Source organism: Silurus meridionalis, chromosome 15 (assembly GCF_014805685.1).
Source record: "Silurus meridionalis isolate SWU-2019-XX chromosome 15, ASM1480568v1, whole genome shotgun sequence".
NCBI lineage: Eukaryota > Metazoa > Chordata > Actinopteri > Siluriformes > Siluridae > Silurus > Silurus meridionalis.
Window position 1 is genome coordinate 7,522,424 of NC_060898.1, and position 13,407 is coordinate 7,535,830.

The following is a 13,407-nucleotide window of genomic DNA, read 5'->3' on the forward strand; positions in this document are numbered from 1 at the left end:
GGGTGTTACTAGTAGTAAGTAAGTAATTAGTTAGTTAGTTAATTAGTAAGTAAGTAAGTAAGTAAGAACTGACTAAGTAGAGACTACAATATCCTTTTTTCTTTTAAACCTTTTTGTGTGTATATAAAAAAAACTGTGCATTTGTTGAAAATTGGATTTTAAAAAAAATTTGCTCCAGAGTGTGTTCTTGCATGTAAAAAAAATACCAAGAAAATGTGTTATTCTATCAATTCTCAGACATTAAATGATCTCCAAAATAAAATAAAAAAAAAGTCATTTGTTTATATCCATTAAATAGAGGTTAAGCAAGCGGTCTGGAACACACACAACATGTGCATAGAATTACTGACCTTGTTGATCCAGAAGAGCATGGCCTCCTCCATGTGGAAGGGCCGCTGCAGCTCTTTAGTGGGGGAAAAGGTGGAGAAGCGTTTAAGACATGACACCACATGCTCTATGCTCATCATCTCCATCGTACAGGCCAGCATCAGAGCATCAATCAGAGGGATGTGGGAACTCTGGATACACAAGCACACAAAGTTAAGAATCCTGCTGTTACCCAGGTGTCATATTCTCAAGTTAAATGAAATGCGTTGTGTTTATTTTACAACAGGGAAAAATAGTGTTTAAAAAGGTTTCTTCAGTATAGAACTCTATACAGTGGCAAGAAAAAAAGCATGTGCACCTTTTAGAAGTTCATGATTTTGTGCATAAATGTATCATAAAATGTGATTTAATATTTATCAAGGGTATTGACAAATATAATGTGCCTTATAACTGGTTGAGTTGCAGCAATGACTTCAAAGGGTTTTAAAAGGTTTACATACTTTTTGTCACTGGCTGACACAATTTTGTTTAGTACAAGTATTTCCATTTTTCCATCCAATAAAAATCACTTGACCAGCCTGAAATCTAAAACCAATAAAACCTACAATGAATGTGCTTTCTTCCAATTTATCATCTCATGGGTTTCCATTCACTTTAGGACATCATTTTAACCCTATATTATCCACACACCATCTGCTCATTTAAAATATATTCAGTCATTCACATTCCACCCTTCTCCGAACTGAACTGAGATATAATAATAATAATATTAATAAGTTTAATTTATATAGCGCCTTTCCCAAGCTCAAGGAGGCTTTACAAGGTACAATAGTTCAATATTTCAAGACAGATGAAATATAATGAACATACATAAACATAAACATATTCGTCAGACATTTGCCCAGGACGAAGGATCACATGCAGCTGCATGAGTTAATAACAGAGACACCTTTGAGCAATTTACCATTTCAATTGATAAATTCACGAGACCCAGTATTAGTACATGTAATATTTTTGCTATTGTTGTAGTGCACTAATTACACACATATAGCAGGCTGTGAGCAGATGGTCATGTGTGGCAGGCCATACCGACTCAAATACTCACACCAATCATTATGCACAGATCCATTTGGCAAAAGGTTAAGGGTCAGTGCTCATACAACACCACTCACCATCCTGATGGGGGCTGAGCTGAGGTCATGGTGGGTGACAGGCGTGCCATCAGGCTCCAGGACATGGATGGACTGACGGGCGAGTGTCTGCAGGACCGAGTAGTGTGTGTGGCAGGTGGTAGCCTGCTCGCCCAGCGAGAGAAAGTCACACACGCGCGAATAGAGCTCAGCCGAGAGCAGCAGCTTCAGCACTGGTGGCTTAATGTGCTCAACGCCATACTGATCCACATAGAATGGGTCTCTCAAATCATCCGGGACGTGATCTAAAAAAAGAAGGAAAGAGAAAGAGAAGGGAAATAAACAGGAGAAAAAAGTAGGATAGGAAAAGAGAGAAGGGATAATAGATACAGAGAAAGGAAAAGAAGAAACAGAACATTGATTATCTTGAAAACAAAACATTTATAATACAAAAAGTGCCCAATTGTGAAAGACTTGCAAATGGATTGCAGTTTTTAATGTGAATGCCAGGTTTATACAGTATTAATGCCTTTATGCTACTACAAAATCAATTCTACAACATCCTAAACTCTTACTAAACTCTTCCTTCGGGATCACCCCTACACCATTTCTCTTTCCATCCACACCATGAAAGAACAGTTTAAACCCCTCCAACGGTTCTGGCCTTACTCTCCTTTCACTTGGTCTCCTAAACACACACAATATATCTACCTTTCTCCTTCTTTTAGAAAACACCCAGGGTCAGTAGTACTTCCAGTTGCTACGTTCATGAAACCATAAATGGACATGATTTATTGCGGGTAGCTTTATCATCCACCCACAACACACAAATAAGCAGGAGGTGAGAGTCCCCAAACAGGTGATTTGGAGATTAGAAATTTAGAATCTAACTAAACGGATAAGATCGTGCTACCACACGCCTACGCCAGAAAACACACAGTAAACCCTGGTTAGGTGAACACACACTGTATTAAAGTATTTTTACTAAGCACCAAGCTAACTATAACCTGCTAATCCCTAGTCCCTAAGTAGATTAAGCACACAGCAGACAGCTGTTTTCTGGATGATTCCTATGGCAGCAGGTAATGATGTGGACAGTGTCTGTGTTATTTGCCATGTATGTTATTATGTGCAGCAAAATGTTGAGGCTCATTCTCTCTATTCTCTAAATGCAAAAAAAAAAAAAACAACAACAACAACAACAAAGGGTGCAGAACACAAGTGCATTAACTTAGTGTGGGTTTCATTGAGGTCAATACAGAAATAATACTCAGAAGTCAAAGCACAAGCAGATAAGGTAATCATAGGAATATTCAAAATCATAAATGTAACAAATGAGCGGGTTTAAGATATAATATAAGACTTAAAAATATGTTAATAAACAAAGAAAATCTTAAAGATTTTAAAATGCTGCATGTAAGCACAGAACAGCTAAACACAATAGGGCAACGAACAAATGAAAATACATAGGAAAAGACAAGACTAAACTAAAAAATAGGCACATAAATTGTGCACTAAAAAAGTTGTGAAAACAGCCAGCTAGCAGCCTTTTTTTAATCATCAATAACACATTTGCTCATGACAACAACCTCATCTTCAAAAGTAGACACAATTTAGTAAAGATCAATAGTCACTGGATCTGTTTGGACACAGTGCAGCCTTGATATCCAGCCAAATATATCTAATAGAATTGTGAGGAATTTACAACAGGAAAATTGTGTCAGGATGAGTGATTTCTCCAAGCTGAGTCATTACTGCTGTCCTAATTCTTGTTTTGTAATAAAGGATAGTCTCAATCGCTTTAGCTAGCATCAAATGTATATCTGTGCACTCAAAATCCAATGCATTCTTTACTTTAATTTCACATTTTTTGTCTTATTTTACCACTAGCAGCCTTTCATGTGCCAGGCCAAGAGGCTAAGAGAGCAAAAAGAAAACTCCAAATCTAATCCAACTACCAATTGCATCTAACACAAATGACCTGACATGGCAAGTAACTTGATTTGAAGTGTATCCCCCAAATCTTTGTGAATAGCACCAGTAAAATTCAGAATGAAGAGGACACTAAGAGAGAATTTCCTGGGAATTGCCAAACAACAGGAGGGTCGAAGTTCGACCAAAGTGATTAGACTGTGAGGGGGATTATTCAGAGGAACATTGTCTGTTAACCAGAATTGAACGAGGGGGAGGGGGTTGTGTGTATGTCTGTATATGGGCATGTGTTGGGGTTCTGTTGTACAAGCTATGCCCAGCCAAATACATATACACGTCCCCTATAGGACTATATATATAATTAGTTAGAATAAAGACAGGTCCCAAAAGACTGCAATAAAAATTACTAATATGTCATATATTGATCGGTGCCGATATTTAGAAAGCATGGCAGCATTATATACATAAAAAATTAAATATATAAGCCTAAAGAATGATAAGAACTTAAAGCCCGGCACACAACAAGCTAATAGTCAACGGCGAGGAATGTCGGGGAGGGGCAGGAGGGGCGAAGGAGGTGTTTTGAGTGTCGGTCGAATCAGCGACGTGGCTCGTTGGCGAGAAAGAGAATCTGATCGGTTATTTAGCTTAGCAAATGAGCACACAAAAAAACCAAACACTCATTGATATTCTTGCTTTTGTCTTTGCAACTTAGCAGACATGACTAATAAAAGCTACACAAATCTGTTAGTAATGATCACAGTGGGCTGGAAACCACTTCTTGCTTTAGATATTCACAGTTCTATCTCTTCCTGTTTCCTTGTTTGTATACTGAATACAGACTACTGCCACCTGCTGGTATGATAGAGTGATGTTCCTTTCGTGCAAGCGCTGAACATACACACACAGCAGATGCGCCTGTCTAATAATTGGTCAAATTTGCAGCACAATCGGCAAAAAACTGCCCCTGATCAATCGGTCAACCACCAATTGATTCCCAAATAAAATCTTTAAAGGCAGCGCCTTTAATGCACCCCTTCTCTTTATAAAAAATGTAAAATGTTTAAAAATGGGTCAATGGATAGTGTATGTACGTACACACACACACACACACACACACACATACACACACACACACACACACACACACACACACACAAATAAACTTAACCTCCAAAGACTTAACCTCCAAAGACTCCAAAGAGATTCAATGTCTTTACCCAAACATGGCAATAGTTAAGAAAGCAAATCATTCATGAGAATGAACTCACTGTTTTGAGTCAGATGTTGTGGAAAAGACATCTGTTAGACTTCAATTTCAGGATGGCTTTCCACTAGATTCAGAACATGGCTTTGAGTATGTTTGCTCATTCACTCATTACAAAGGTCAGACACTAAAGTTGTCCCAAAGGTTTCCAAAGGGTTTGAGGTCAGGGCTCTGTTCTTCATCTCAAACCTTAACATACTGTTAATCGTCATGTTTAAACGTGTTTGGGATGCTTAGTTCCAGTGAAAGAAAGTTAAGTGTTAGGGAATGTGACATCCTCGAAAAAACATACTTACCTGTGTGCTTCAGTTTTTGGGACGGTCCACATATACATGCGGTTCTGGCAGAAAACTGTTACCACAATAATGAAGGCACACAAATGTATAGGATGTCTTTGGATGTGGCTCCAATAGTTGATATAGTTGCTAGAACTATCTGCAAAAATACCTACCGATTTTCCAGGTTGCGTCCGTTGCTGGAGCGGCTGAGAAGGTCCGCTGTTATTACGAGAGTGGCCTCTAGAGGCAAATCACTAATGCCATGTGCTGTTTGTTTTTACGCTTGAGACTGTGTGCTGCATGGAGAGTGCATGCTGCCTGGAGTGAACAGAGAGGGCTATATCATATTTATTAATTTAAATTTAATTATGTGTATTATTTACTACTGATTATTTTTTTTTAATTAAGTTCAAAATTATTTTACATAGAATGCCATTTTTAAAACTATTAGTTGATTAATCGGTTATTAAGAATGATCTAACTCTTGGTATTAGTAAAATCCACTATCCGACAACCATTACATTACATTTCAGTGAAATGTTTTCAGCTCCATGAAGATATAGTTTACATGGATTAAAGTGGAAGATCTTAAGTGTCTTGCTATAGAGTTCTAACGCCTTTGTGGCTGAATGAGCACAAATCTCCACAAGCACTCTCCAAAATCTAGTGGAACATCTTCCCAGAAGAGTGGAGGCTATTATAACAGCAAATGGGGACTAAATATGGAATTGTATGTTCAGAAAAAACACATACCGATCCTATGGACAAATGCCCAAAATCTTTTGTCCATTAAATGCCTAATTAATAGCCATATAATGCCTTTTTTGCCTAATCCAACGATAATGAGAGCATACACTAAATGATTCGTCTTTACACACACACACACACACACACACACACACACACACACACACACACACACACAAAAGACTGGTTACTCGGGCAGGCCTGAAGCCAAAGTACAAACCTCACACAACTGACCACTGCTGACTTACAATCTGGGAACTCCATGCCTTTTCCATTCTTTCCTTGCATGCTCTTTCAGTCTTCACACACACACACACACACACACACACACACACACACACACACACACACACACACACACACACACACACACACACACACACACACGCACACACACAAACACCTCTTCAGCAAAAGGAAAGAAAGCAAAAAAAAAACTGTTTACCTTCTCCAAAAGCTTTGGCGAAGAGCCATCGTAGGTTGCCGTCGATTTTTGCCCGGGCCGAGTCATAAAGTTCTGGTGAAATGATTTTAATCTCAAGGCCTCCATCCCCTCCATCTGCATCCATCCTAAAGAAAAAAACTCTGGTGAGGAGCTGAAACAAAAATAACACTGACCTGATAATCAACTTATGTTTGTAGACTTCAACATAAGTCCTCCTGCCTTGTGTTATCTATCAGGGATAGATATGTGATACAGTGCCTAAAAGAACCCTCCAAATATACTGACCATTTCAGATATATTTACAAAAATATGAAACACACTAGGACTGTCCCATATCATATCATCCATAATATACCTATTGAAATCCTACCCACGATAAGAATTTGTCTTCCTACAATACTGATAATAAGATAAGAATTTATTATACTTTATTATAATTGTGCAGAGTTCAAATACAGAGCCAATGAAATTTGGTAGATGATGTAATTAATGATGTAGTTGATTACGTTTACAAGTTAACCTGAATCATTACTGCATTTATAAACTGTAACTGTAACTGTTAAACACTTATTAAATCCACTATTTAAACATTAGATGCACTTTTTTACTTTTATGAATACATTTTTTTTTGTGTTTGCACAGCTGTCAAGACTGTAGACTGATAATAGAAAAAAAAATTGAAATATTGCCCAACCCAACTGTTTACCCAAACAATAGTAAAAATATTGTCTTTGTTATTACAAAAAAAACCACATTTAAATAATATTTTGGAAAAGAATGATTGCAAACCAAATTTATTGGCACCCATAATGAAGTAAAGCAGCAACAATGCTAATGAAATTATATTAACTATTACACTAAGTTGGAATGAACTTATACTGGATGGCATTTGGCATTAAATTTTCCTTTCACATAAGCTAGGAGACCCAAACCTGTTCCAGCATGACAATGCCCCTGTGCACAAAGCCAGCACCATGAAGATATGGTTTATATATGTTGGAGTGGAAAATCTTGATTAGCCTGGTATAGGGGTCTGACCTTAACCCTATTGAACTCCTATGGGATGAACTGGAACAATGACTGCACTCCAGGCCTCCTATCCCTACATCTTTGCCGGACTTTACTAACAGAATTGTAAATGTGGAATGCAATGTTGAAAAAGCACAAAAAATCCACAATAAAATCAACCCAGGAATGTATACAGAAACAAAACATTTCTTATTTTACCAACCATCTGAGTGTCTCCAATGGTGTTCAATATCACAGATATTTTGTGCATAAATATTAGCTAATAAATCTCCAGCTGCATTAAAGTAATAAAAATTTTAGAAATTCTGTTTTGTTTAAAAAGTTTTAAAATATTTCTATACAATGCTTTTGTATGTTTTAACTAAAACATGCCATATTGTACCATAATACCTTTTCCATATTTTATCTTCCTTTTTGACAATACTTGACTAAAACTGTATTCAGTTATCAATTGTTCGGCTACGTAAATCTGCAAAACATTTTGAAAGCCAATTAACTGCATGTTACACATGTTAGCATGTTACTCAGAGATACAGAATCTACTTCCTGTGGGCCAAAGTTGGCCCACGGTGACTTTTGATTTGACCCACCATGCCATATATGAGAGGAACTAGAACTTTGAATCATGTTTTCAATGTATTTATTGATTTTAAAAGTATTAAATGAGAGTATTAAATCGCAGCCTTTCAATGGACAAAGATTGGGGCTTCCGATGTTACTGTTACATTACCATTTTATCTGTCATTTGAATTCATTAAAAAAAAAAAGTTTTATTGTTTTTTTTTCTGATGTTTTTGTTATTATTTTGTTTTTAAACCTCAAATGCTACAAATCAACAAAAATCAGTTTTGGGTTTGAGGTTATGTCACTAGCATGCAATTATATCTTCTGACCTACAATTAGCATTAAACCAACTACAGTGGATTTCTTGTCATAAAGCTGACTATTTTGCTAGTGACCTGAAGAAAACGTAAAAACAAAAAACTATATATATATATATATATATATATATATATATATATATATATATATGATTATATATTATATATAATCAAATGTAGCAGAAGACATTATATATATTTATTAAAAATATAACCTTATCAGATGTGTTGTGCTGTTACACAGTTATTAGCTGTAACACACACAAACACACATAATTAAAGTACATTTTTTTTTACATTTTTTTCAAACGATAAAATATAGCTTTAGGAAACAAAAAATTTAATACCAATTAAAAAAATAAATATACAATTGAAATATTTGTTAATATATTATGTTTAAAAGTGGTTATATTACTTGTATTATATTATACATTAATTGTGTGTGTATGTATATATATATATATATATATATATATATATATTTGAGGTTAATATATAAACAGAATCTGTTTCTATTGTTATATTTAGGTATAATTTTATGTTTTTTTAAGGTCCTTATTATTTAATTGGCTTATAGCTCGGGTGGCTAAATGATGACAATACCACTATGTATTATGGAAGCCTATATACTATTCAGAGGTTCTGCAAAATATTTAGCTGTTTTAAAACTAGATCCTGGATGGATAAATAAATAAATGGAGAAATCAATGGAATAAATACACTTATAACGCCGGACTTACAGGATGGACGAATAACAACAGCAGTCATAACGTTACACCTGACAACCTGCAAAATAAAAACCCGCAGCAAGCAATCAAGGTGAAAAATAAAATATGCAAAAGTATAATTACCTCCAGATGTAAGAAATCCACGATTCGGTACTGGAAGAAACACCCGATGTGAGGCTTCAACACTCCCTATTACTATATAATAACTGTAAAATAGGCTTTTCCCTTGTCCGCCTAGCAACACACTCCCAGCCAGGCACTGCGGCCTCTGCTACATCACACTCAGACACAAATACAGTCTCAATGAAATATATAAATATATTTTGCCATTATAAATTGTAAAATGTCAGCGAAGCATCCTCTATATTGTCCTGCTGCTCGTCGTCCATCATGCTCGCTCTGAATGAACTGAACGCAGCTGTGGCTTTACAAAGCGGCTCGCCATTGGATTTGAGCAGGTTTCTTTACTATGGATAGCCATCAGAGTCACACCCTTTCTAGCGCTTTAATTGCAACCGCACCTGCTCCAAGAATTTGTTTTTTTATGGATAGCCAATGAGATCAGAAAACATGTGACGAATAAAACCACTTATTCGTGTAATTTGAATAGCGCTTTTAACAGTGGATATTACGGTGGCCGAGAAGTGCAAAACATATTAACAACTCAGGAAAACAAATGAACAAATTAGAAAGCACTAACAAATCCGCAAACAAAATAACAAACGCAAAAACAAAATAACAAATACGAAAACAAAACAACAAATTCGAAAACAAAATAACAAACGCAAAAACAAAATAACAAATCCGAAAGCAAAATGACAAATTCGAAAACAAAATAAACGCAAAAACAAAATAACAAATCCGAAAGCAAAATAACAAATTCGAAAACAAAATAACAAACGCAAAAACAAATGAACAAATGCAAAAACATGTGATGAATAAAAAAACACTTATTCATGTAATTTGCATAGCGCTTTTAACAGTGGATATTACAGTGACAGAGAAGTGCAAAACACATGAACAAATCCGAAAACAAAACAACAAATGCAAAGAAATTGCTAAATAACAAATCCGCAAACACATTAACAAATCCGAAAACACAACAACAATTTAGACAAACCGGAAAAGGTAGGTATAGTTTGTGAATGGAAACTTACCAATCATTGGACGAGACACCTGTCATTCAAGATATTTAGGAAGTATGAAATCTTATAACTTTGTTTCTTGTACATGTGTAAAGTTCTCTGTTTATTTTAAACTATTTTTTATTTCAATTAGTGCACCTTTAAATATAAGGAAATAACAGAAGTAAACATTGGCAAGAAAGGAGAAAATGGAATTTGTTGTTAATTTGTTTTTGCATTTGTGATTTGTTTTGTGATTTGTTATTTTGTTTTCCACCGTAGGGATATTGTTTTAAAGCAGCTTTACAAACATAAAGCGGTAATAAAGTGTATAAAAGAATGTATAGGTTTAGTGCCTATAAGTTCATTATAATTGAAGAGAACCCATCCTCACCTCTGTGGTACCAAATTTTATTTTTATGTTTAAATTTATTACAGGTCCATCATTGCTGAAGTGTGTAGTGATAGGCAGAGGTGGGAAGTAACGAAGTACAATTACTTAAGTACTTAACTGATTTTTCTGGTATCAGTACTTCACTATTTTTTTTTACTCATTACATGTTTACACAAATATTTATACTTTTTTTTTTCTACTTCTTACATTTCAAAAACCGGCTCGTTACTTTATTTTTAATCTATTTGGTGACGTCAATTTTTTTCCTTCTCATTGCTTCTCCTAATAGCTTTTTCAATCTACCACTGGTGTATCATTTCCTGATGTACACCACACCACAGACGTAAACTAGTGTATGAAGTAAACAATTTGCAATCAAAAGGCTACAAGAAGTCTGGTGGTAACGTGGATGAGACAGAGGGATTCAGTGACGTAAACATGACTGAGAACAGATACATTCCTGATCACCTGATCTTCATCTTTTCTCTGATTGTGTTCTATATGGTGGATGTTCAGACTGGATACATTTATTAGGTAACAACATTTTCAATTTGTTTTGTATTTTTATATATATATATATATATATATATATATATATATATATATATATATATATATATATATATATATATATATATATATATATATATATATATATATATAAAGGCTGTCAAAATGCTAAATCATTTTAACAGCACTGGTTTTATTAACATGCTATTAATGTAGAGTGCATTTCTGTTTGACAATTTCTAATGAGGTGTGGAAACATAGCAAAGGTTCTGTTTGGTGTCCTGATCATTTAAAACACAATTGTTTATATTAATTACAGTCTAAATCCATCCTTGAAGATAACGAGTTGCTATCTTCATGGATCTATAGGCTGTTGAAATTGCTCTATCTCTAGCTGCACAGAGTGATCTCCAAGTGAAGAGTGCTGCTTCATTATTTAGTTTAATTTAATTTGTTTTGGCAATAAATCGTGTCCCAAAGCAGCTTCACAGAAATAAGTAGATTACAAAATAAACTTCCCAAAGGTTTTTGCTAATGAGCAAGCTAGGTTTGATAGTGGCAAACAGCAACTCCCTGAAATGATATCAGGAAGAAATCTTGAGAGGAACCGGTCTCAATAGGGACCCCGGACACCCATTCATGATAGTTGAGGTTAATAACTATACTCTGATGGAGATTAAAATGCAATTCTTTTCATTACAATTGTAATCCTGAGCCATTGCAGCAGACTGGTTATATTAATTACAGATTAATTCCATTTTCATTGTTCTTGAGTGGAAACCTGTAATATCATATATCTGTAGGTTGTCTGGGTAGAACCATCTTTAGCATCAGAGAGTGATTTCTGATTGAAAAGACCTCCATCCAGAAGTAGAGCATCAGAATTGATCAGGCATTCCTCCCCAAAAAATGAAGAAGATAGGATCATTATTTGATGTGTTAACAGAAATTCCATTGATATAGAAAGAGCATGAACTATCAAGTGCTTCCGCCCCCCTTTCAAACAATCGGTAGAATTTATCTTAAGCCATATTTGATTTAGCACTGTGTTCTGCCTTATAGAAGCTGGCAAACCCTGAGCAAACATTTAAAATTTGCATTTAAAAAGTCACAAAGCCAGGAGCTGGCCTGAGTATCTCTTTCTTCTAGACTCACAAACATGCCACTGAGCAAAAGTTGTGCTTTTATAATGTTACTGAATTGCTTTAGCAGTGAGCCATAAAGTTGTGCCCACCATAGACAATTCCCATTTAATCCACTAGAGGGCACTTTTACTCCATTTTTATTTCCTCTTTTGTTATCTGCTTAATTTCCTTACATGATTTTGTACAAATTTCCCCATTAGTCACATTATTTAACTTCCTTCTTTGTGGCTCGAGCATTAAGGTCGTGTCTGTTTTTGCATGGAACATTATTTTCACTAGAAAGTAAAGGAAGTAAAGTTAAAGAAGTAAACAATAACAAACGCGTTGTAAAGATACTGCATGTCTAGTTCATAATCAGAATTAGAAATAACTTTATTACCAGGTATATTTACACACACAAGGAATTTTACTTGGCTACAGGAGCTTCCAGTGCAAGAGAAAGTATAGTCATGATATAACAAAATTAAAGTAAACCAGACAATTAAATAATGCACTATATACAGAAGTAATAATATTGTTTAGACAGTTCTACTCTGCCATCATTGAGTCTGTCCTGTGTACATCCATAACTGTCTGGTTTGGTTCAGCTACCAAATCAGACATCATTGAGGCTACAGCAGATAGTCAAGACTTCTGAGAGGATTATTGCTGGCCCACTGCCCAACCTCCAAGATCTTCACTCCTCCAGAGTGAGGAAAAGAAAATCAAAGAAAATCACTTTTCTTGGACCCCACACACCTAGCCCACTCTCTCTTCCAACTGTTGCCTTCTGGTCAGCGCTAGAGAACACCATCCACCAGAACAGCCAGGAACAAAAACAGTTTGTATACTCAGCCTGAACAATTACATTTATTCATAACTACACATTTATATATAGAATCCGAATGGTATATTTGTAAACTGCACACTTGTAAATGATCTGTACATTCATTTAAGTAGCTCCTGTGGCAAGTTAAATTTCCTCAAATGGTGAAGGAAGTCCACCCTCTGCTGGGCCTATTTTTGCATCAATATTATTGTCCCACTTCAGGTCCTGAGAGATGGTGGTACCCAGAAACTTGAATGACTCCACTTATGTTACAATGCTGTTCATGATTGTGAGTGGGGGATTTCTCCTGAAGTTCATAATCATCGCCACTGTTTTGAGCATGTTGAGCTCCCGGTTGTTGTGGTTGCACCAGACAGCCAGCTCTTTAACATCCTGTCTGTAAGCAGACTCGTCTATGGATGAGGCCGATGACTGTAGCGCCGTCCGCAAGATACAGGAGTTTGACAGAGGGGTTTTTAGAGGTGCATTTATTTGTGTACAGGGAGAAGAGCTGTGGGGAGAGAACGCAACCCTGGGGAGCACCAGTGTACTGTACAAAATATGAAAACTGCCTTTCAAAAATCTAATTCATTTTTTTTACTTATTACAAGAAATACTAATAAAACTATAAGCATGCATAAATTAGACAAAGTATCACATTG

At 35.6% G+C, this 13,407-nt stretch overlaps 1 protein-coding gene across 1 annotated transcript in view; it reads right to left on the bottom strand.

Annotated features, from left to right (window-relative positions):
- camsap1a (calmodulin regulated spectrin-associated protein 1a) overlaps positions 1–9,229 on the bottom strand; it is a 31,669-nt gene extending 22,440 nt beyond the window's left edge. Inside the window, 4 exon segments of the mRNA XM_046868458.1 lie at positions 351–518; positions 1,500–1,762; positions 6,127–6,251; positions 8,888–9,229. Coding sequence (XP_046724414.1) covers positions 351–518; positions 1,500–1,762; positions 6,127–6,250 — 555 coding nt within the window. The 5' untranslated portion in view covers position 6,251; positions 8,888–9,229.
- Positions 9,230–13,407: the final 4,178 nt, after the last annotated feature.